The sequence below is a fragment of the Microtus oregoni genome, unplaced genomic scaffold, assembly GCF_018167655.1.
Source record: "Microtus oregoni isolate MIOR12 unplaced genomic scaffold, Mior012 000012F_ref0000307, whole genome shotgun sequence".
Classification (NCBI taxonomy): Eukaryota; Metazoa; Chordata; class Mammalia; order Rodentia; family Cricetidae; genus Microtus; species Microtus oregoni.
In genome coordinates, this window is record NW_024543071.1 from 20,080,649 (window position 1) to 20,104,730 (window position 24,082).

General features: G+C 45.8%; 1 protein-coding gene across 1 annotated transcript in view; it reads left to right on the forward strand.

The window, feature by feature from the left end:
• The first annotated feature begins 19,858 nt into the window (after positions 1 to 19,858).
• The window catches only part of Blnk (B cell linker), a 64,471-nt gene continuing 60,247 nt past the window's right edge, over positions 19,859 to 24,082 (forward strand). Inside the window, exon 1 of the mRNA XM_041661243.1 lies at positions 19,859 to 20,123. Within this exon, the coding sequence (XP_041517177.1) occupies positions 20,077 to 20,123 (47 nt within the window). The 5' untranslated portion in view covers positions 19,859 to 20,076. The remainder of the gene's footprint in view (positions 20,124 to 24,082) is intronic.

Consider the following 24,082-nt stretch of genomic DNA (forward strand, 5'->3'; position numbering starts at 1 on the left):
AGACAGAGCAGGAATTGGAGTTTTCTGGGAGCAACTCAGACTTATACCCACGAGAAATGTTGCAAAGTGAACTCACCAGTGATGCCAACAGAAGGCTTTTACCTGCAAAGTAGTGGAGCAGCTTCCTAAACTGGTCTCATTTTCCATTTCTTTGGCAGGGAAGTTCTCTTTGTTACCACTTGGGGTCAGTATTTCCATCTTAGAAGGCTTGCAGTTTGTGAGCAAAGTCCCTGAAGGAAAAATACAGTGAATTATATAGCAACTAAATGACTTTAGGGCGTTCCAGCATATTCTCTCTCTCTCTCTCTCTCTCTCTCTCTCTCTCTCTCTCTCTCTCCCTCTTCCCTGCTTCAAGCTCTTTCTGTGTTTTCTTGTGTGCACTAAGCATCCATTTTATTTGCAAACGCTGGCACCAGGTTTGTACCATTCATTCAGTTTTAAAAAGTAAAGGTGTTAAGTAATAAAATAAGCAGAATGGTCATTAAATATTTGTTCAAATCTGTGCAACTCAAATTAGAATGGACCCTAATGCTCCTGAGTGGACCCTGCTTAGGTCTCTGCAGGTTCACCCATTTAGCAATTATACTGCTTTGATGGGGGCTGTGGGTGACGAGAGAGGCTGTGTGTCTTGGTGTATGTATGATATCTCCTTACCTCCCCTTTGTTTGCTATAAATACTGGAACTGCTCCTTAGTTTTTCCACTTAAAATGTTAATGATGTTACTTGTACCACAAACCCTGATTGGAGGCTTGAATACATTTAGGTAGAGGCTCCTCTGACTTCCTGATCCTCCATCTCTAGGCTGTACAGATAGCATGAGATTAAAGGCAAGTTCAGGCTCCATCATTTTCCTGACATTTTGGTGACAGGAAATTTCCTTAAATCTTTTCCAGGTGCCCATTTAATTTGTAAAAACATTGTCGATCTGCAAACTGCTCTTTGAGAAAATATCAGTTGAAACTCAGATTATACACCAGAGAGGTAACAGGTTCCGTTTCCTTCCACAGTTAACAAATGTTGGGGATTTTGCATATTGTGACACATAGAAAAAGACATCCTAGTGGAGTCTTTGCTTACTTTCCGTGTGTGTGTGTGCGCGTGCGTGCGTGCGTATGTGTGTGTGTGTGTGTAGGGATCACTTTACTTCTTGTGTTTGTTAAGAATATTTCTCTGTTGGATAAGCTCTGTCTTTCTGGTTTCGTGGGACTTATTTAGAGATAAGTGTATAAACTGACAACATGACCACTCCTTCATACAGGGAAAGGACAGCCAGAGGCAGCTGGAAGAATCCAGAGCAGAGATAGAGAAAAGTAGACTGGACACGGCCAGCAGACTGGACATGGTCAGCAGACTGGACATGGTCAGCGCTATCTGCAGAAATGAGAGAGCAGCAGGGGACAGAGACAGTGAGAGGAGCAGCGGGAGAGAACATAGTGAGAAAAGCAGGGTCCTACGGACATGATAGACAGGGAGGGAAACAGGGGAGCTGCAGGGGTTTTAGGGGAGGGAGGAGGTGAGCAGGGCTAGAATGCTAGCATGGACTTTGAGATGTGGAACAGGAACTTGGGACACCAAGGGAGCCTGGAGGCCAGCACCAGCTTGGAGATGTTAATAGGCACCTTAGGTAGCCATGTGTCCCTTCTGCCAGGGATTAGGGACATGACTTGGTTTCAAAAGCTCATGAGGAATCCTGGCTTTTATCTAAGTGCCAGAAATCCTCCTGTAGTCCAGCTCATTTCTGGATATTTGGGATGCGTTTTGAAGTTTGGGGAATTAAGAGTTTCCTTTGGACCTGGCAATAACAAACTTAGCTTTCTTCCTATGTTTTGGTTGCTAACATTTGCTTCAATGTGTTCTCTGCCTCAAAAAAAAAGTGTGTGTGGTATATATGAGTGTGTGTGTGTGTAGGGGGTGCACACACCTCTGTGACTCAGTGTCGGCGTGCACACACACATATGCACACACATACACATCAAATGTCTTCCTCTATTTCTTTACATTGTATTTTTTTTTGAGATGGGTCTCTCTCTGAGCCTGGAGATTGATGTTTCAGCTAGACTGTCTGGACAGCAAGCCCTTAACACCCACCACCCCCATCTACACCTCACCTCCTACAACCGGTGCTGGGGCTACAGGTGAACACATCCCTACACTTGGTTAGGGTTTTTTTTTGTTTTGTTTTGTTTTTGTTTTGTTTTGTTTTTGGTCAGTTCCAGGGATCTAATCCCAGGCTTTCATGCTTGAATGGTAAAGCATCTTAACCCAATGGGCCATCTCCCCAGCCCTTTTCTGATTTTTAACTTGGTTAACAGTGGTACTCTGTGGACATTTTATGGTGTCTAGGCTTTGTATTACACAGAGACTCTTCCCATTCAGAGATTATAGATAAGAGGGGGAATCTTATATTCTCTTCTTATTTTTTTCTTATGCTTTTATTTTCGTATTTAAATTGTCAACCCTGGAATCTATTTTTGCAAACCAAGTATGATATTAGACCCAAGTTCCTCTTCCTCTCAAAAGCTTCTCAGCTGTCCTAGACTCTTTCATTAAATAATCCATATCCCCCATCTCCCCGGTCAGAAACCTCCTTAGATGATGAGAGAATCAGTATAGGCCAATGACTTCTAAATTTGGCAGCAGAAAACTCTTTGAGGTACAGAACTTCAGCCTAGACCTATAGCCCCCATGGTGCCTCTCGTCACTTGGAAAAAGAAAAAATAAATGTGCATTGAGCTGAAGCCATTCTTCAGTAAATAGCTGTGTGGGAGAGTGGAAAGAACACAGCCCCAAATCAGAAGCCCTCCCCTTGCCTCTCCTGCCCACTAATCGTGAGCAAGACACACAACTGCCCTGGGCCCCGGTTTTCTTCTGCTCAGAGAAGAACTAACCACTGTGTCAGAATGTGGTCTGGGACTCTAGTGTTTAGCGACTGTGGAAGAGCGTTATAAACCATGTATGTGTGGTGGGGTGGGGACGGGAATTGGCCTGGCTGTTTGAGTTTTTGCGAGACTGGCCCAGAACTGCTAGGTAGTGTAGGTGACACAACCCAGGTTTCTGAATGTTTAAATGTTCGATCTTTACGGTTTCTTTAGCGCTGGTCTGCTCTGTTACCTTCCTGGTAAGAACCCTCGGTCTGTGATTTCTCAGCTTTATCCATTTAGACAGTGTCTGGTCAGGGAGGTATAAAAAGAGAAGGAGCGACAGGGAAATACAGCATCATCCGCTTGGTGGAGGGGTAAGAAAGAGTGAAGTTTGTGGCCTTGTTTGATAGTCTTCTAGGATTCTTTTTGTTTGTTTTTCGAGACAGGATTTCTCTGTGTAGCTCTGGCTGTTCTGGAACTTACTCTGTAGACCAGGCTGGCCTTGAACTCACAGTGATCTGTCTACCTCTGCCTCCCAAGTGCTGGGATTAAAAGTGTGTGCCACTACCGCCCAGCTTCTAGGATTTTTTTTTTTTTAAAATCCTCCCTGCTATGATTCATAGCAGTTTGCTGGCAATGCAGAGCGGTGGCGAGAACCAGGCAGTGTGACGGTCTGGTCACATTCTCTCCTCCTACAGGTACTCACTTTGCCTCACTTCACCCCAGACATCGTGAAGATAGCATCCCTGTGCTCATGCTAGTCTTCACAGGGGTTCCTGATGGCTCACACCATGCCTGTAGTCCATCCTGTAGGAGACCTGCAGTCAAAATGGGACATTGCTCTTTCCCACCCCACAAATCAACAGGAAAATTCTACTAAGATCAAATCAACTTAGCCAGAGAAGACATGGTACAGTCACTCTGTTACCCCAAGGGGAAGGCACAGTGTCCCAGAGGACACAATGCAGAGAGTGCACTGGATACAATGTGAGCACTCTGGCTGAGGGCTTAAAGAAGGGGTTCTTAGGAGCAGGACATAGGGAAAAGTGCAGGCAGCTGATGACCAACAATGTTCCCTTAGCTGGGAACGGGCTTTATTGGTCTTTCCAGCAAGACAACCACCAGTTAGCTACTTGGTGGCTAATGTTCATCAAGGCTCCAAAAGCACAGAACCCCTCCAGCCCCAGGGGAAAGTGACATCAGCATTCTTCTGTGGTTAGCACATTTTAGTGTATTTTATTAAGTTCCAAACCTTTGAAAACTGGTCTCCCCAAACACTCCAGCGGTTGGTCCAGGTGCTGTGACAAACGACATTTTCTCTGGGCCAGTTATCAACAATAAGTGAACCCTTGGGGAGTGAATAGAAACCACCCTAGGGGTTTACACTTTTTTTTTTTTGAGGATGGTCCATATTGTTTCATTTTCTTTCTTTCTTTTTCTTTTTTTTTTTCTTTTGACACAAGGCTTCTCTCTGTAGCTTTAGAGCCTGTCCTGGAACTCACTCTGTAGATCAGGCTGGCCTCGAACTCACAGAGATCCACCTGTCTCTGCTTCCCAAGTTCTGGGATTAAAGGCATGCACCACCACGGCCTGGTCATTGTTTCATTTTCAATTCAAAGTTTTCTTTAATTCTATTCCAGTCTAGAGCTAGAGAAATGTACACTTGTGTGCTCTTGTTAGCCCTGGGGTGGGGAGGTAACTTACGCAGTCACCCAGTGCTCCACACTCAGGAGGCTCACACTTGGATCCATGCTCTGATGAATACAGGGCCTTATGTGTTTATTTAGCACTAAGCCCTACAAAGTAGTCAGTCCTGCTCACTAGATAATCGATAATGCTCGAAAGCACAGACAAGCCAGGTATGGTGGGGTCTATCTTTAATCCCAGCATTCAGGAGGGAAAGGCAGATCTCCATAAACTCAAGGGCAGCCTGGTCTCCTTAGGAGAGTTTTAGGTCAGGGCTATATAGTAAAATAGTGTCAAAGAAAGGAAGGAAGGAAGGAAGGAAGGAAGGATGAAAGGAAGGGAAAAAAAAACCTTATAAGCAGGCCTGGTGACACATTCATATAACCCCAGCACTCAGGAGGTTGTGGGCAGATCACCACAAGTTCTATGCCAGCCATGGCTGCTGTGTCTCAACAATTAAAATTAAGTATGGCTTAAGAAACAAGAAAAGAGGGTCTGGAGATATGGCTCAGTGGTTAAGAGCACATACTGTTCTTACAGTGTTTCCAGTACTCAAATCAGGCAGCTCCCTTAACTCGAGTTCCAGGGAATCTGACGGCCTCTTCAACCCTCTCCAGGTACTTGCATTCACGTGTACACACACACACACACACACACACACACACACACACACACACACAACTTAAAGAATCAATATAAAAGTAAAAATCAGGAAAATAAATATAAATATTTACAAATGAAAATAGCTTTATCGTGCTAATAATGTATACACACCAAGTATGTATTTCAAATAAATAGCAGTGAATAGGTAGTTTTGAATGGAAAAAATAATCATAGTTATTATTGGTTGGTTTGGGAACATTAAGTCTCACTATGTTACACTGACTGCCTAGTTAGAGGAAGAGAGAGAGAGAGAGAGAGAGAGAGAGAGAGAGAGAGAAATTGAGGAGAGATCGGTCAAAGGTGGTAGGAGAGAAATGAAGAGTGGGAGGGTGAGCTGAACTTAGCACCATGCCCAACTGTCTTCCTTTGATGAAAAAAAGAATTGGTTATTTCTGATACACACATGATCTGTGGATATGGATTTATCAGTGAGACAATATATATGCTATCTTCATTGTGTGGCTTCTCCTTATTTTTCAGTTTCTCTCTCTGTCTCTCTCTGTCTCTCTGTGTATGTGTGTGTGCGCGTGCGTGCAGATACATTCATGCCCATGTGCATTTGCCCCAGTACACATACAGAGGACCATTTGCTGGGGTCAGTCCTCTCCTACTGCCTGGGTTCCAGGGATTGAGTTCAGGTCATCAGGGTTGGCAGCAAGTGCCTTTAATGCTGAGGCCCCATTATCTGAGTTTAAATGTTTTCTGGTCTGGGCTTGTTTTGAACCAAACTAGAAACCTCATCACAGCCCTCCCTTGGGAGGCTGAACTCAAGGTAAAACCCATGCCTTTGATCTCCAGTTTCTCAGGGTGCATGGCAGATTGCCCTGATTTCTAATGATAATATTAAAAAACAAAACAAAATTAAAAACCTCTTTTTCTTATACTGTGCTAATAGAAATACTTCCCCTTAAAATGTCAGCATTGTTAGTTAATTTCCCATCCTAGTAATTTCTTCTGTCAAGAGGACTTTTAATATACATATTTATTATTTAAATATATATTTAATTTAAATATTAATTAAATTAATATATATGTGACTCTGTTGTTCTAATGAGAGTATAGTCACAATCAGTTTCTCTGAAAATGCGGCACCCAGAGTTCATATTTAGAAATTTTAAACACACATATACTTCTGTTGCACTGGAGTGTGTAAAACATTACAGGAAGCTCATTGCAGCCGAGTTCAATCATTTACTTGTAGTTTGCTTGTTAGGCACTTGAAAATACTTTGTTCCCACGGAAGCAAAGCTATAAAAGATGCTTTGGTCCCCAGGCTCAAAAGACTGTTGCAGAAGTGTTTTGCCCTTGCAATGAAAACAGAAAACAAAGCATTTGGTGACATAGGAATGGGGGAGAGAAAGAAAGCTCACAGTGTCAACCTGTTGGCTTTGAACACTCCAGCAGCATGAATTCCAGTCCAGCTCCACTGAGGATCCAAATGGCCCTGCTCCTTTGAAGGCTTAGTTGAAAGCCTGTGTGTACTTCAAGAGCACCAAGTGGAGTTTTTGTGATGTTATGTTCCATTTTATCCTTCTGGCTGAGCACAGAGAAGAAGGCGAGAGAGGAAGGAAAGCCTTTCTGAGATGCCCACGGAGCTCAGAAAGTAGAGAGGGAGAAACACTGGGTGGTCTCCAGGGCTGTCACTCAGCCTGCCTTGGGAAAACCAGTTGTCCCCCATGCTCCTCCTCCTTGTGGGTTCCTGAAGCTTACACAGCCTCCTCCCTGGGGAGCTGGCCCATTTTCCCGGCTCCTGGGCCAGCTCACAGTGCAGAATCACTGGGAAACTCATGCCATTTCCTAGTTGTTTGTTACACATATTCCCTTCACTTGCCTCAAAAGAAGAAAGTATTTAAATTCATTTTTAGGGACCTACCTAACACTGAACGTATGTTTCATTTGTCTAAGTTGGCACCAAGCTATGAGCAAACACGAGGCCTGGAGGAGAGAAAGAATGAAGACATTACCCCTCCTAGAGGAAAGATGGAGACTAGGGAGGAGACAAACTGCTGCTTTACAAGTGATGGTTGGCTCTACTGTGAGGTTCCCCCAGACTCCACGCACCCCTTCCTATGGACAATCCGTGTTCATATGGGATTCTAGGTGGGCCTCTGACCTGCTTCCACAGTGGAGGACAGCATGGCTTTCCCTCAGTCTTCATGCTTAGTTCAGAGATGGAGATGTGACCTCAGTTTGTGTCCAGTCCAAACGAAATTCCGCTTCCCCCAATTCTGGTTGCTGGACAAAAGTCAGTTCTCCTCCAGCAAAGGAGCCCTTCCCTCCCCTCTGACAGAAGGAACAAATGTGGTGCCTATTAACATCCCAAAGTGCTCTCTGGTCTGCGGGCTCCCTCAGGATCGCAAGTCCCCAGCTCTTCTCACCTCCCTCCACAGCAAACTTCCAGCTTCTCACTCTCCTTATTACCCTGCTATTTTGACTATGCCCTCTCTTGGTCCTCTCTTTGTCTCCTCCTCTCACGCCCCTGCCCTGCCCTCTGCTACTGTTTCTCCTGGCCAGGCCCAGTCTGCTGACCATGTTCTGCTTACTACTCTCTCTCTCTCTCTCTGCTCTGGACTTGACCAGATGCCTCTGGATGTCCTCTCCCTAACAACTGTAATAAAAATCTTGTCCTTCACCATGCCCTGGAGCCCTCATGTCATTGGTTTATACAGTAGATGATCAGGCCAAATTTTCCTACATCTGAGGATGTTATCTCCATCCTGTTGAACTGAATCTGAGGAGCTGGAAGGCTGTGGAAGTGGGCTGGGAAATATTCAACATCTGGCTCTAGGGAGAGGGTCCCTGGTTTATAGCATTGCTCTCTTCCTGGGATGAAAATCATCCTGCCGCAATTGATTAGAAGCTCCATCATCGTGTCCCTCACACGGAGATAAATATAGAAGATGTGACTGGCCTCCAAATCATCCATGGTAGAAATTTCACTAGGAAGAGATGATTTAAGTGGATTTGTTACATTTATTTTTCAACAATTTTAATTTTAATCTCATATATGTATCATTTTTTTTTTCAAATAACAGCATTGTTAAATACAGGCTCACAAAATTCTCTGACAGTTGTCTCTGAATAGTAGGTATGAGTGAGAGCCAGCAACTCATCGAGCAGTTGCATCTGGTCATCTCTCTCGGAGGAAGTAACTGAGCAAGTGGTCGAGCACGATGCTGGGCCCTGAGCTCTGCAGCCTGCCCAGCACAGGACTGCCAGGCCATTTGTGAATTGACTGTCATTTGTATTTGAAAAATCGCTAAGTTAAATGCAGGTTTTACATATTGGGAATTAAAACATTAAAGAACTTAAAGTTTCAAGGTACACTCTACATTTGCCCTTGTATAAGCAAACCCTAAGCTTAGGGATAATTTCTGGATTTTTCATTTTTCTTTAAGTAGAGAGGCATTTTAAGAATCCTAAGACCTGCTATTAAACACGCTTTATCAACAAAAGCAAGCCCTTTGACAAACCTGAAAAGGATTATTCCTTAAAATTATTTAGAAAACTTAAGAGTTGGTATCTCCTTGAATTTGAATTTCTTGGTTCGGTAAGATTACATGCTTGTTTATATAATCTTGTTTTCCATTTGCTATTTCCGAATTTGGAGAATCTCTGTATGCATTATAGCACAGGCATCGTTAAAGGTCTATTTCTGTAAAGCACCCTTGCATAGATACCTGTTACTTCGTAGGTATAGGGTCTGCCTGTTTATGAAGAAGCAAACAGGAAGGTCTGTAAGAACGACATTGATGCATTTGGTTTTTCCCATTCCAACTTCAAAGCTGCTAACATTCCTAGTCTGTCAATCCTCAATCGGTTATTGCAAGAGGAAATTTTATTTTTTCCCTCGGATGGTGTGAGGCTGGGATAGAACAGCTTTCGTAAGACAACTCACCCTAAGGGACTACATTGATAGTTAAGTAACATTAAGGCACATACACAATTCTTTTCATAAACAATCAGCTTCCTTGTTCTGACCAAAGACACTGCTGTCTTTGTAAAAAAAAAAAAAAAGAACACTCTCTAGGTGGGGATTGAGTCAGTCCTAGTTCTTTTTTGTTTTGTTCTAGTTTGAATCTTCGTCTATTTTAGACTTTTTCAGGGGCTGGAGGGATAACTTAGCTGTCAAGAGCACTGATTTCTCTTCCTGAGGACCCACGTCTGATGGAGGAAGGTCACTGGCTAATAAAGGAACTGCCTTGGCCTATTTTATTGGTTAGAAGATAGGTGGGAGGAGAAAACAGGACAGAATGCTGGGAGGAAGAGGAAGTGAGGTCAGAGTCTCAGACAGCTCTCCTCTCAGGAGAAGACGCCTGAGAGAGACACCATGCCCCGCTCCTGGGATGAAGCTCCGACCCAGGATGGACATAGGCTAGAATCTTCCCGGTAAGCACACCTTGGGGTGCTACACACAGATGATTAGAAATGGGCTAAATTAATATGTGGGAATTAGCCTAGAAGAGAATGGGCCAAGCAGTGTTTAAAAGAATACAGTGTCCGTGTAATTATTTCAGGGCATAAGCTAGCTGGGCAGGCGGCTGGGGTGTTGGGGACGCAGCCCCGCCGCCTCCCTTATTACTTCACACGTCTAGCTACCAGCACCCACATGGCAGCTATAACACCAGTACCAGGAGAACCAACAGCCTCTGGCATCTGAGGGCACCAGGAATGCAGGTGGTGCACATACATGCATGTAGGCAAAACACTCATACGCTTAAAAGATGGATGGATGGATGGATAGATAGACAGACAGACGACAGACAGACAGTTCATTCTCCGGGTCTTGGTTTCCTGATCTTAGAATCGTAAGTTAAAAATACAGGATGTTATGCAGTATTTGGGACAGGCTTTTTACTAAAAATGTATCCACTTGTTTATCTAAAATTGAACTGACCATCCCTTACGTTTATCCTCTAAATCTGATTGAATACAAGAACAAGAAAACTGGACTCCTCTGAAGAGTAGTTGCGGTTTCAAGTATGGAGAGTCTACCAGAGGAGAACATTCTGGAATCAAGATGAAGGAAATGCTGGTGAGATCCGCATTGATGGATCTGGGCCTATAGGGGCCTAGAGACATAGTTAGAAGGTAAAGAAGACGTGCAGGTGAAATCAGTCAAGGTGTGATACCTCTGACCTTTCTGGAAGGTGCAGTGAGGAATTGGAAATCTTTCCTGTTGGCCTAGGTTTAGGTCTTTTCCTCTCTCAGCATGAGATTCTTGAAGGAATTCCAGCTTCCTGGAGTCCATTGTTTCAATAGTCTGATAGTCAGATGAAAGATAAAAGTGTCTCTGCCAGGCCAGTTAGACTAGCAGTGACTTCCTGAACTCATTTTTAGGACAGCTCACTCTATGCGCAGACTTGGTTTGGTTTTCCTAGCCATCGAGTTCCCATTGGTGCAAGTGATTAGGATTTCAATCACTATCAACTCAGTTCACTGCCTGAGTTAGAACCCTGGTTGGGTCTCACAGCTGTCTTCGTTTCTTACCTTTACATTCCGTCACTGCAGACCAGATGTAACAGGGGAAGTTCCAGCTTAACAACATTCAAGCTTTATGATGTTCACTATGAAGAAGGATCACAGCCAGGTGCGGTAATGATCCCACACTTCAGAGGCCCAGGCAGCAGGATGGAGAGTTCTAGGCCTTCTGTGCTGCGTATTGAGACCCTACCTCAGAGAACATGATAGGAAAAGAAAGGCCAATGAAACAGAACAGAGTCCTTCCATGTGAATATACAGACATAAATTATTTCTTCAAGGTAACAGAATTATATTTTCAGAATGTAAACAATATTGGCAAACGCTCAAAATGAAGCTCAAGTACCAAGAGACAGAACAAATCAGAGAAGATTTTCTGCTGTATGAAATTTGACAAGCTTCTGGAAAACAAAAGTGGTTATTGGAGGTGGATGGGATTTGGGCAGACCATAAGACATTAGAAAAAGGGAAAAAGAATAGGGGGATACCCAAGAAACACCAGGGGTCTCCGAAGCAGTACTCTTTCTCTGGAGGCAGCTTTAACCAGGCCTGGGACACTGGGCAGCCCCAACACCCTGGTGCTTCTGCAGAGAGGGCTGACAGTGACCATCGTTTAGAATACTGCAGTAGTTTTAAACTTGAACATTTCAAACTCATGAACGAGCTGAAGACTGGCACAATAGAACCTGTACCCCACCATCCTGTTCAGTCACCGCTAGCATGTTTAACGGCCATTTGTAAATAAGCTGTAGGAATCACGACCCTTACACTCTAAGTCCACCAGCACTTACCATCCAAACATGGTCTAAGAAGAATCTACACCACCACTCAAACAGTGAACAATTCCTAAGTTGCTGATTGTCAATACCATTTATATCCGGATCACAATAAAATCTCAGCTGTTGACTGGAGCACTCTCTGTAGCTAATTTCCTTAAATCAACATTCAAATCAGGGTCACGCAGTGATTGCACTTGATTGTTATGACTCTTGAGTCTGGTTTAACTTTGAACAGTTCCTCTTATTTTTTTTCTCTTTCCTTCTTCCTTCACTCCTTCTTACTTTCAAGACCAAGTGGTTGCCTTGTAGAATTTCTACATCTGGGTTAAAAAAACAAAACCAATAACAACAGCCTCCCCCAAATGAAACCCCACCCTCATTTCTTCCTTTTAGTGTTACAACTTTTTCTAGACTCTTTATTCCATAAGAATCTCTTTCTCAGCTTGCCTGATATTTTGCTTACGCACTGTGTTCCTAGGCTACTTGTGACCCTTCCAGTCGCCAGATGTCCTCATTTGGATTAACTATGACTCACTCCATGTAAACTGGAAAGCTAGGTCTGAAAGCGAACCAGTCTGAAAGTGAGCATTGGCTTCAGAGTCCTTCCTAAGTGAGATAGGGCACTTAGCTTTGTCTCACATCAGGAAGCATTGTGGGTAGGCTAGACTTGATTATATGACGAAGGTACTAACCCTCAGATCTCAGCTCTGGACACCTCAGCTCTGTAATTGGCCGGTAGTCTCTGGGATGGACTTTGGTATGTTGTGTTATCATCAGGATATGGTGTCCTCAAAAATATTTCCCATACCTGCCTTGGTATTAGTTGATGGTCTTTAGCTTAATCTGTTTTTCATTTGAGATTGTGCAATGGTGGTTTTACTGGGAAGGGAATTCAAGTCCTTTGTGTACCCTGGACATGCATGCTACTACTGAGTCTTATCCCTGGTCCCCTCCACCCTTTTTCCTTTTTTCCTTTTCTTTTCCTTCTCATTTTAAAATTCTTTTAAAGATTTATTTGTTTTGTTTATATGAGTGTTTTGCTTGTGTGTATGTATGTATGCCACATGTATACATTGCCCTCGGAGGTTAAAGAGGACATCACATCCCCTGGAACTGGAACTATGAACGGTGAGTCATGTGTGAGTGATCCATCTGGGTCCTCTACAGAGCAACAAGTGCTCTTAACCACTGAGCCTTCTCTCCAGCCCACTTCTTTCTTTCTTTTAAAACAAATTCTCACCATATAAACCCGGCTTGTCTTGAAATTGCTCTGTAGGACACGGTGACCTTAAACTCACAGAGACCCACCTGCCTCTGCATTCTGAGTGCTCAGATTGAAGACATGCACCACCAAGCAGGGCACACTGACCCTGTTTGTACTTTCTGTTTTGATACAACATTTCACTGACTTGCCCAGGCTGAGTCTGAATTCTATGGCTCGGGTAGGTCTTAAGCTTGCCATCCTCTTGCCTCACCCTACCAAGATTGCAGGTCTGTACCGTCAAGCTCCTCTGTGATTTTCTTATTCTGCCATTTATTCTGTATTGATTAATTAACTTTTTTTCTATAAAATTTGGGGAAGAATTTTTAGGGACTTCTTAAAATGCTGGAAAAGAGGCTTTATTCTTTTCAAAATTCCAAACAATCTAGCTTTATAAATTTCTAGCTATTAGAACGAATGAAATAATTGCCTACAATGTTAGTAAATTCTTTTCTAAAGCTTTTACTATTTTGAATGAGGGGATATTTTTATTGATTGATGGTCTAAAGTAAAGTAGTCACTTACTCTTTTTGACATTCAGATTGTCCCAAAGGTATCTACTGGACCCTCCTTGCAGTGTCTGTCCTCACTGGGTGACTCAGTGAGGGAGGAGAGGCAAAGACAAGATGGCAAGGGTATCGTCCTCATCCTTACCCTGGTCTGAAGTCAGCCTTTGCTTCAGCAGGACCCCACCTCTTTTTAATGGGCAGTCTGCCTTCTCGGTGTGATGCAATTGAGACGTTTTGTTCATGTGTTTGATATCTGGAACAACATTGCCCTCATAGCCTTTTAGTGCTCTGTGCAGGCTGATCTTCTTTATTAAATTTAGCATCAAGTTTTAATGTTCTTTGATTTTATTTTTCATTCTTACACTATGAATATTAATTTCTACCAAGTCTATGCAATATATTAAAATTTTCCCTTCAAAAGTCACAACACTTGGCCAGTATACACACACACGTGCATGCACACACACAGAGTTGAAATTAGAGATTAGGACATCTTAATGGTGCTGACTCACCCTATCCTCCACATGGAGCCATGACATGAAGACTTCCTTGTTTGCTAACAGGCATGTACTTGGAAATTTCTTTTTGCCTTTTTCTCTTTTGAGACCCTGTCTTGCTATGCAACCAGAGCTAACCCCAAAGTTGTGATTCTTCTGCACCCACCTCTCGTATGCTGGCGTTACAGACTCTCACACAAACATGTCCTGCTTATTTGGAGGCCTTTTGAATCCAGGATGTTAATCAACAACGGCAGCCTCTGCCGCTGACGCCTTCTTGGCAGGTAGAGCCTCAGAACCTCAGTGTGTAGAGGCCACTAGCCTTACCTCAGCTCCCCACGGCTTTCACACACCCGTCTTGCCAGAGAACTCTGCCTATCCACCGTTGCCTGCTATCTGACGGACTGACTCCTGGGATCCACCTGGCTTGTCTGGTTTTCCAAAGTATCTGCACCCCACTCTTGTTTCTAGTTTGCTAGTTTGGGGTAGTGGCCGAACCACACGAGTAGTGAGGATCTAGGAGTGTGGTATCTGATGGGCATTTTGATCAGGGGTGGTCACTCACTGGCCAATAGTGAGGCATAACATGGGTCGTCAAGGGGAGCATCATTGAGGGGTGGCAAAGGCACTTGCACTTGGTTCCAGTAGAACAGAAACTCCTGCCTGTGAAGGCCTAAAGACGGGTCTGCTGCTGGAAGCCGGGGTGTGAGGGTGAAGGTGGCTACGGGAAGCGGCAAGCAGTTGGTTTATAGTCCTGTGAACGCTCAGGATGGAGGGAAAGCCGGCCAAGGCAGGACTGTCACCGGAGACTCGAGACAGAGTGGCTGAGGGCTGAAGACAAGGGAGGAAATAAAGATGACACAGAATCTGAAAGTGCTCCAGCCCAGTGTCAGGCTGCTAGAATGTTTTTTCCAACATGATCTTGAACCGATGCAATGAATAAAGGCTACTTCCATATGGGCCTTTCTCTTAACTAATTAGATGTTGCACCCTAGGTCTGTCTGAGAGGAAAAATGTTGAGTTTTCTGAACAGATAAAATAGAGGGCCTATTGGACTATAGGAAGTGAAGCTTAAGCTTCAAGGGACCTTAATCTTCGGCTCAAGCCACACCCATTGTCCCCTTCTTCCTTCTTCCTTCTTTCCTTTCCCACCACAGCAGAAGAGAACAAACAGGTCCGCAGCTGCCAGCAGCAGCCACCCCTCCCTTTCTGTCTTTTTCCTCCCCGTCCTTTCCAATATTTGCTTCCACTGCCTTGCCCAGGCTCCTTAGCTGCCTCCCTCGCCCTCCTCAGCTACTATGCCTTTGGCTGGGATGCTGAGAAGGCCAGACATGGCTGACCAGGGGCCCGTTGCTGCCACAGGAACCTGTGTGTGTCAGAACGTAGGCAGGGCTGCTGTTGCTGTGGGGTGAACCTTCTATTTCTGCTCCCAAACAGGGCTGACTGGAAAGGAAAAGTGAGTGTACGGTTTGGGGGCTAAGGGCAGGAACTCGGGCACCAGGACAGATGGAGTAACCATTCCTTCCTGATTTTCACATCACTAAAGGGAAAGGACAATGACCTTAATGGGGTCACGGATCTGCCTAGAACCAGACTGCACGGTACCAACACCACACATCGCCTGTTTGCCTGAACTGGCCGCAGGAAGGAAATACAGTCTGAGGACAAGTGCCCGAGCAGACTGACTGAACTAGAGCTGCCACGCCGGGCCCCCTGAGGACTTGGGCTCCCACCTAGCCTCTCTTCGAGAAGATGACTGAAAAAAGGAGAACCTGAGGCCTCTCCCCTGGAAACTACAGTGAAGTCCCGCAGGTGCAAACCGTTTTTAGACGCCTCACCACTGTTGAGATGGCGCCACACAAGTCTGGGCTCTCCTTGAATCCCTTCTCCTGCCCTCTGAGAGCAGATGGAGTCAGGGAGACTAAGTGACACTCCCAAGTCTGTGGTTGATGCTGGGACAGAGCCTTCTATCTGCAGCACAGATCTCTCTCATTGGAAAGCCCTTCTGATGGGCAGTTTAGACTGTAAACAGCCTTGGACGGAGTCCTAGCTCCTCTGTGGAGGAAGGACACCACTGTGAACCTGCTGTTTAGCCTGAAAATCAGCTCTTCGTATGAAAAACACATGTGACTGGAGCGCAGGACACACAGAAAGCGCCCAATAGACACGTTGTTGTGTTGTTATTGCCTGCAAGAGCAAGCATCCAAGACCGACCAGAGCTGTGCGGGCCTCACTCCAAGCTCCCTTACGTCTGTCTTCTCATTCTCGAACTTCAGTCTCCCACAGAGCTGATTCGGGCTTAGGCACGCTGTCTTTCCTCAATAAATCTAGACCTCTATTATTCCTGCTAAATACTCAATGCCCATGAGTGAGATTTGAATAATAACAATAAAATACTAACATCCGTCACTCCACTTAAGATACAGGACATGGGGACTGGAAGAATAGCTCAGCTGGTGAAATGCTTGCTGTGGAGGCCTGAGTTCTGGTGGTATGCACTTACCATCCTAGCTCTGGGAAAACAGACAGGCAGAAGGAATTCTGGGACTTGATGGTCAGCCAGTCAAGCCTAATCACTGAGCTCCATGTCACAGTGAGGGACCTTGTCTCAGGAAACTAGGCGGACAGCACCTGAGGAACAAGACCTAGTGTTCCCTTGGTCTCCACACACACACTAACCCTCCAGCACCAAACACACACAAAAGAAAGAGGATGCTACTCCTGCCTGGAAGCCCTGTGAGCCCTTTCACCCCAATTTTCATTCCCTGGAAATCACTCACCTGAATTTTCTGTATTCCCTTCATTGATTTTATCATACACGCATATATAGTTGTATCATTTTCTCCTTCCCCCCCACCCCTCCCATTTTCCTCCTGTCTTCCTCTCAAATTTATGGCTCCTTTTTCTTTGATTATCGCTTCCATATATGTAAATGTATATATATATATATATATATATATATATATATGCACAATTACATAAGTACAACTTGCTGAGTCCGTTTCTGTTGTTTGTATGTATTGTGTCGTTGTGTTGTGTGTAAATGATTTCAGAACTGACGGCTTCATATTGGAGGCTCAGTTAGGGGGCTCACCCCTAGACGAGGTTAATTTTCCCTGTCTCAGAAGTCATTAATTAGTTGCCTACAGACCTTTGTCTGGGGGAGGGACTCTGTGGGAGTTTCTGCTGCTGCATTTAGAATGTCTATTGACATTCACACCATATGGTCTTATTCAGACAGCCATTTCTAGGAGATATCAGCTTCTTTTTCAAAGTCAACTTTTACTTATATGTGTGCTCACACGCTCTACTGCCTGCATGTGGAGGTCAGAAGCTACTCGCAGGCACAGGCGTTGGTTCATTCTCTCTGCCACGTGGGCACCGGAGACTAAATTCAGGAGTCAGTCTCGCGGTGAGGGCCTTTACCCACTGAGCCATCCTGTAGGCCTATTCACCCATTTCTTCAGTGTCTCTTTATTTCATTTATTATTATTATTATTATTGTTATTATTATTGTTGTTGTTGTTACTAGGGCCGGGGAGATGGCTCAGTCCCTGAGAGAACTGGCTGCTCTTCCAGAGGACCTGGATTTGATTCCTGACACCCACATGGAGCCTCACAAATGTCTGTAACTGCAGTTCCAGGGAATCCAGGGCTTTCTGCCCCCATCAGGCACAAAGTATTCAGGTTAGATGTGTAGACATACATGTAGGCAAAGCACTAATGGACATAAAATAATAATAAAATACTTTTAAAGAGAAAAATATTATTTTTGCTATTTATCCATAGTGATACAACTGGAGTTTACTAATTTCCACCATTAGATAGTATTCATTTATGTGGGTATGATATAATTCATTCCTTATTCTCCTGTTGAACAACTGGGCCCTTTCCAGAGCTGGCTTTTGCTTTTCCTGTTAGAACACCGCTGCCAGCGGCTCAGCCCTCGCACGGCATGCCCACGGCTCTGCAGAAGGGGAGCAGTAGCACTTCACTGGACATTTGTGTATGGGAGCTTGGTACACCACTTAGAAACGTCTTACAGACCCATGGCCTACGCTGTCACAAGTAGGTCCCACCACCAAACTTACTAGATAATACCAAACTGTTTCCAAAGCGATTCTGCTTCTACTTCTCTCCGCACATGAATCACACATTTTAAAAGGGCTGTCCCTGGAATTTGTCACGCTCTCCATGCCTGCTGTCATATCTGGGCCCAAACGCCCATCATGGCCTGTGCCCTGGGCTTCTGCACCATTAACGAGCCCACTGCTAAGATTTGGAGTCATCGGTTTCCGCTCTTGCACAGCCCTTCTGGGTAAGCAGTGACGGCTGTGAAGCCATGGTGGCAGGCTTGGGACGTCGGGCTCTGACACCACACACGCAGCACACCACATGGGACAAAACGTCCAACCTGGAAAAGCAGATTCTCGTTTTCATCATGTCAGACTCCATACAGTAAAAAGAAGAAAGACAAGCGGCCGTAAAAAGAAAAAGCAGAAGTGGAACCCTTGCCCCCATCTCTTTCTCTGGGGAAATAAGAAGCGGCCAGACCAGGTGCTGAGCAGAGTTGGTGGAGAGGAAAGTTGGGGGGCCAAGGGGGAACATTTTACAATAATTCAGAAGGAACCAGAGGCTGTTGCCATGCCACTGGCCAGACCCTCCTGCCCCCTGATGACATCATTCATGTTTTCCTCCTGCTTCTTTCCACTAAGCACTGGGGAGGGGAGGAGCAGGGAACTAGATCCTCTCCCTTCAGGATATACTGCAAGACAACTGAGCAACATGGTTAGGGCAAGCCAACAGCTACAGGAAGTGAGCTCTGGCGTTTTTCTCATGATGATCTATTCTCGGGCAGAAGGACCCCACCCTTTATCAGCTCTGAAGCGTCAGCTCCTGAACATCCCAAGGAATGGGAAATTTAGAGAGAAGGCTTGAATGTGAAGAGGAAAGGGACCCAGGGGACAGAAGAACTTAGGTTTGAACAAAGAAATCCATTCCTGCTCTCCATCTCTGCTCTCCCTCCTCTGTCTGGTCCTCCTTCCCTGTCTCTCTTCAGTCAGACCTTGGGGCTGTAACAGGAGAGATAACTGAAAGTCCTCCACTATGTCCCCGTGCGCATGTTTTAGACCCAGGCTGATGGGATTATGTGAGGCACATTGCCTCCCTCACACAGGTGACCAGGACTTAGCAGGTGGCAGGAGCATGGGTGGGGCGCCCAGGTACAACAGGAAGAAAGCGCGCTCCAGCTCATTTTCTCATCCTTGACCCTAGATTGCGTTCTGCTTGTTAACTCACAGATGAACCAGAAGCTTGCAGAGTAGGCAGAGGAAGTGGGGGGCTTAACTGGAGAGTCCTGAGGAGGGCAGCAGAGCTGTCTGGATGGGGTCAACAGCCACAGGTGAGGGAGCTCACTGTCCTTAGGATACCCCTCATCTGACATACCGCTTGGGTCTGATGAGAGGACCAGTGTCTGAAGTCACACGGAGGGGAGTTAGGAAGCATGTGCCTGGTGTCGTGTGATGGGAAATCGCTGGGCTTGTCCTCAGCTGATTTGGGGTGCATTCTGATTTTATTTGAAATCATTGAACTCTCAGCAAGGCAACCCCTGACTCCACACAGTGCAGAATGGAAATTAATTTGTCCTTCCTGGAGTCACCTGTCTCTACCCCTAAGGGACACTGACCTTGCACAGCTTGAGAAGGAGAGACCCCACGTCTCTGAGTAAATGACCACTGTCATGACTTTGCCACCCAGCTGTATGAGGAAGGAGCACCATGAATAGCCCACTTCGTGTCTTAGCTCTCTGAGCAGAAGAGGCTAATCCATGGCTTCATGCAAACCAGCAGAAGGCCCCCAAGAGTATTCCAGATCTACTTGACTGTTCAGCTTTTCCTTGTACCTGGGAAGTTGCAGGTGACACTGGCTATCTGCTGAAAAAAGGGACTACCTAAGATTTGGGACAGACAGGAAGTCTTGTCCAGCCGGAAGCTTATTCCAACCTGGCAGCACACCTGGTCATAAAAGAGAGGTGCTGGAAAGGGATTTGCATGCCCAATAAGGTTTCGCTACCGGAGTTTACACAACGCGCAGTAATCAGCCAAGCTGGCTGACTCCCTGGATCACATGATCTCGTAGAAACATGAAACTTGACGATGCGCTCCAGCGAGTTTTACTTCCCCTGTGCAGGGGTGTTTGCCAGCAGCCTGCGGTTACTCTCAGAAGTCAGTTCCAGTGGCTTTAGCCCTTGAGCCCGGAGCCCTACCATGTTGCTCCCTGGGAAGGCTGGGAGCTACTGACATCCACCGGACAGCGATCCACGTCTCCTCTAGGGGAAAATGGACAAGCTGAATAAGATTACTGTCCCTGCCAGCCAGAAGCTGAGGTAAGTTTCCCTTCGGATCCTTACCCCTGTTCCTTCCTCACCGGTGTTCCTACTGGCGCCAATACCCTAGAATTCTTCGCCAGTTCCAAGGAAGTGACTGGCAATGGCTAAGCGGAAGCAGACCGGGTTTTTAAAGAAATGTGTAGGAATGAGTGGACCTGCCCTGGCTGGGTTTTGCCAGTGATAGGGTGAAGGGTGAAGCCCTGGAAAGGCAAGAAGATAGAAAGTTCTCTGGCCCACATGCTACCAATGGCCAGCTCTGTGAGTCTGAATAGGTCACACTGCTGAGGAAGGGCTTGTCTAAACAGTCTGCACCCGTCGCACGGTGAACATTTGTGGGCAATGCTGGTTATCGTCTCTGGCTTATTTTGTGAGTGTTTATCTTAAGTTTATGGCGCACGCCGAGCGTGGGGGGTGGGGTGGGGGGACTATATGTCTTTCCAATGCTTTTATGACAGTAAAATAATCATCTCTTTTGAAAACTGCTGAAGAGTCAGTTGAGTGGCTCACGGGGTAAAGTGCTTGCTGTGTGAGCCTAGCAACCTGGGACCTGAGTTCCATTCCCACAACCTAGACAAAAGGAGAGAGAGAGAAGCAACTCCACAAAGCTATCCTATGACTTCATACTCACTGCATGGCACATGTATGCCCTGACACATTATGCCCACACAGGTACCACACACACAAATAATATAATATAATAATAATAATAATAATTATTATTATTATTATAACAATAATAATTCGAAAAAACAGCTTTAGCATATATATGAATATATATATGTATATATATATATATATATCATGCATGCAGTGGACCAAGCCATAAGTCAAGGGTCCATGAAAATACTTCCCAAATTTTGAGTGTGAAGATCCTTTTGCCTCCCTGTAGCGGTGCCAATGGCTTTTAGAGACTGGAACTTTGGAATGTTCAGGAGTGTGCTATATTCCCGCTGTAGATTGGAACTTTGGACTTTCATGGGGTCATACTTAGGAGTTGGAGAACTGGAGATTTTGAGACAAAGTTGAAGAATAATAAATCTAGTGTTGGGGGAGGGGCAGCCTTTCACAGTTAGCCTGTGGACCCTCTAACCCTGAGGAGTGTGATAAGAAGCAGACTGAGGTGCACTAAGCGACCTAGGACAGCGGTCAGCCCCAGCTGGTCAGCCATTTCCAGAGCATGCCCAGGAGAGCCAAAGGCCGTTAGCATGGATGGACGTCAGAAGGTCCCACAGGCACCCTGGGTCTTTTCTTATGCATCTCACAGGAGGAGGGGGAGCAGTGGAGGTAAGAAGGGGCCACAAAGTGGAAAAGAGGATTGCAGTAGCGGAGACATTTTCATGAAGTTGTTTCAAGAACCAGGCTCTTGAGAGGTAGCTCAGGTAACACAGTTTCATCACGCTGAGGTGGATACAGAGGCTGATGTGAGGAGATCTCAAACGCTGGAGAGGAGTGTTCTGTCCAGCGGAGGCTGTGGAGTGGAACGTATAGGGTGAGAGGGCCCTGGGACCTCTGTCCTCTCTGGTGGGACCCAGCGGGAAAGTGAGAGCCGGGTGGGGGTGGGGTCTAACCATGCAGAGTTGGGTAGTGGTTTGTGTTATCAGATCCAAGCAGGATGGCTTGGATGGAAGCAGCTGGGGGCACAGAGACTAGCCTGCTGGGAACAGAAGGAACCCAGGCCCAGCAGTGAGCAGGGGGGAAAGCAGGGAGAGATCAAATGTGGCAGAGAGCAGACAAGGCCTCAGGGCTGCTCTGAACAGAGGTCCCAAAGGTCCCTAATCTAAAGCCGTCCAAAGCCTCAGAGCTTGCTTCAGGGAACCAGGATGGAAACTGAAATAAGCGAGCAATAGAACTTTAATCACTTTATGACCCGTTGACCCTGGGACGAAGTCCGGTCTAATCACGGAGTGGGTGATGGGCATGACGTTATATTATAGGCCTGAAGACCAAAATTATACTGCAGGTAATCACATGCTACGTTCATCTTCTTAAAGCAAAACAGCATTTTCTCCACTTGGTTACTAAATTGTCCGCACAGAATCAGTCTGTTTTTACATGGACGTGGAAGCTCCACGTGTGGAAACTCGCAAAGAAAGGAGACTGTAAACAAAGCAGCTCAAAACACCACTTCAACTGTTTTCTGTAAATGCGTGCCATGGTGGGAATGGGCAGGTGAAATGCTTGCTCCCTCTGCTTCGCGGGCCCGCCCCTGACTGGCCAACAGCAGCTCAGAAAGTTGCCTAGCCAGTTCTTTGGCACCAGGTAGCAATGTAAATGGAGAGCAATGTCCAGAGTTCTGCAGGCCTTTCAAACTTATAAAGGGGTTTGCTCAGGGTAAAGCAGAGTAAACAGCAAAGACATGACAAGACCACACAGTGAGTGTTTGTGGGATGACCGGGATCCAGGGATGGGGGTTCAGCGGGATGACCGGGATCCAGGGATGGGGGTTCAGCGGGATGACCGGGATCCAGGGATGGGGATTCAGCGGGATGACCGGGATCCAGGGATGGGGGTTCAGCGGGATGACCGGGATCCAGGGATGAGGGTTCAGCGGGATGACCGGGATCCAGGGATGGGGGTTCAGCGGGATGACCGGGATCCAGGGATGGGGGTTCAGCGGGATGACCGGGATCCAGGGATGGGGGTTCAGCGGGATGACTGGGATCCAAGAGAAGGGATGACTAGGAAAAGAATAAAACTAGAGTGGACCAAGGAAATGAGGACAGAATTGGGAGCTGGGGCTGGGGGAAGGATCCACAGCATGAAGGACGAAAGGCTCCTAAGGCCCCACTGGGGGGTGACACTCACTGAGAGATTTGTGTACCAGAACTGGGACAGGTGAGGTGGCCAGGCGTGTGTGAACAGATCTATGTATGTGTCTCTTTGTTAATAGAAGTCCCCAGACTTGCAGTATCTCATACTTGGTTCTTAGCCCTGATTGCCCTTTGAGTTTTATAAGGTAGTGCCATCATCACAAACTTGACTGAGCCCTGGGTTCTCAGTTCTTCAACAGCAAAGATCCCTAGGACCGCACGAGCACCATGTCACTGGGTGAGCATTGGGAATCTACAATCCCAGAGAGCTTTAGCAGCCGCTCTTTTCAGGGTACCATAACTGACCTGAAAATGAAGTTTTGCATTTTAACAGCTTCCCCAGATCTGTGTTTGTGTATCCCCCGCCCCGCAACACACAGAACACATACTGATTTGTCTAAGTAGAAGTCTTTGACATAAGACTGGTCAAATCATGCTTCCTCAATCTTTATCTTGTTGGTTAAAGGATATCGTGTTGGTTTTAATCAGACAAACCAAGGTTTTTGTGATATTAGGCTAAGTTTACTTAGTTTTCCTGGCCCCAGTTTTTTTAACCTGTAAAGCAAGGTTTATAATAATAGTACCAATACCATCGGGCTATTGTGGGAATTAGATGAATTGTCCCATGAAGCAACTGACATCATGACAGTATATCATAACTACTAACTTCAAAAGATAATAGTTATTAATGTTGCTATCATGGTCATTCATATTAATTCCATAGTTTGCAATTGATTTTGTGGACATAAACAGAGGACTTTACAGTGACCCCTGGTGTGTTTCCTGCTAGTTTCATTTCTTCTTTCTATTTTGGCCGTTTTCTCTACCGAGCCTGACATCTGTGGCATTTAACTTTGCATGGATTGTAGACATGACCTACATGTCTCTCAGGCCTCACCTAAGTGGCCAGTAAAACTGTTCGGGACAGAAGGCTCTGTCATGGGTGCCCAGGCCTTGCTGGCTAGGGACTCACCCTGGGATTTTCTCTGACAGACCCCGGGACACACCTCTCTCCTCATCTCCTGAAATTTTCCATCGGAGTTTCCCGTTCCTGAACTTTTCACATTAACTTCTTTCTAATCAATTCAGCTTTCTTTCACTCTTCCGCCCTCCCTCCCTCCTCTCAGCCCCTCCCTGTTTCTGTCA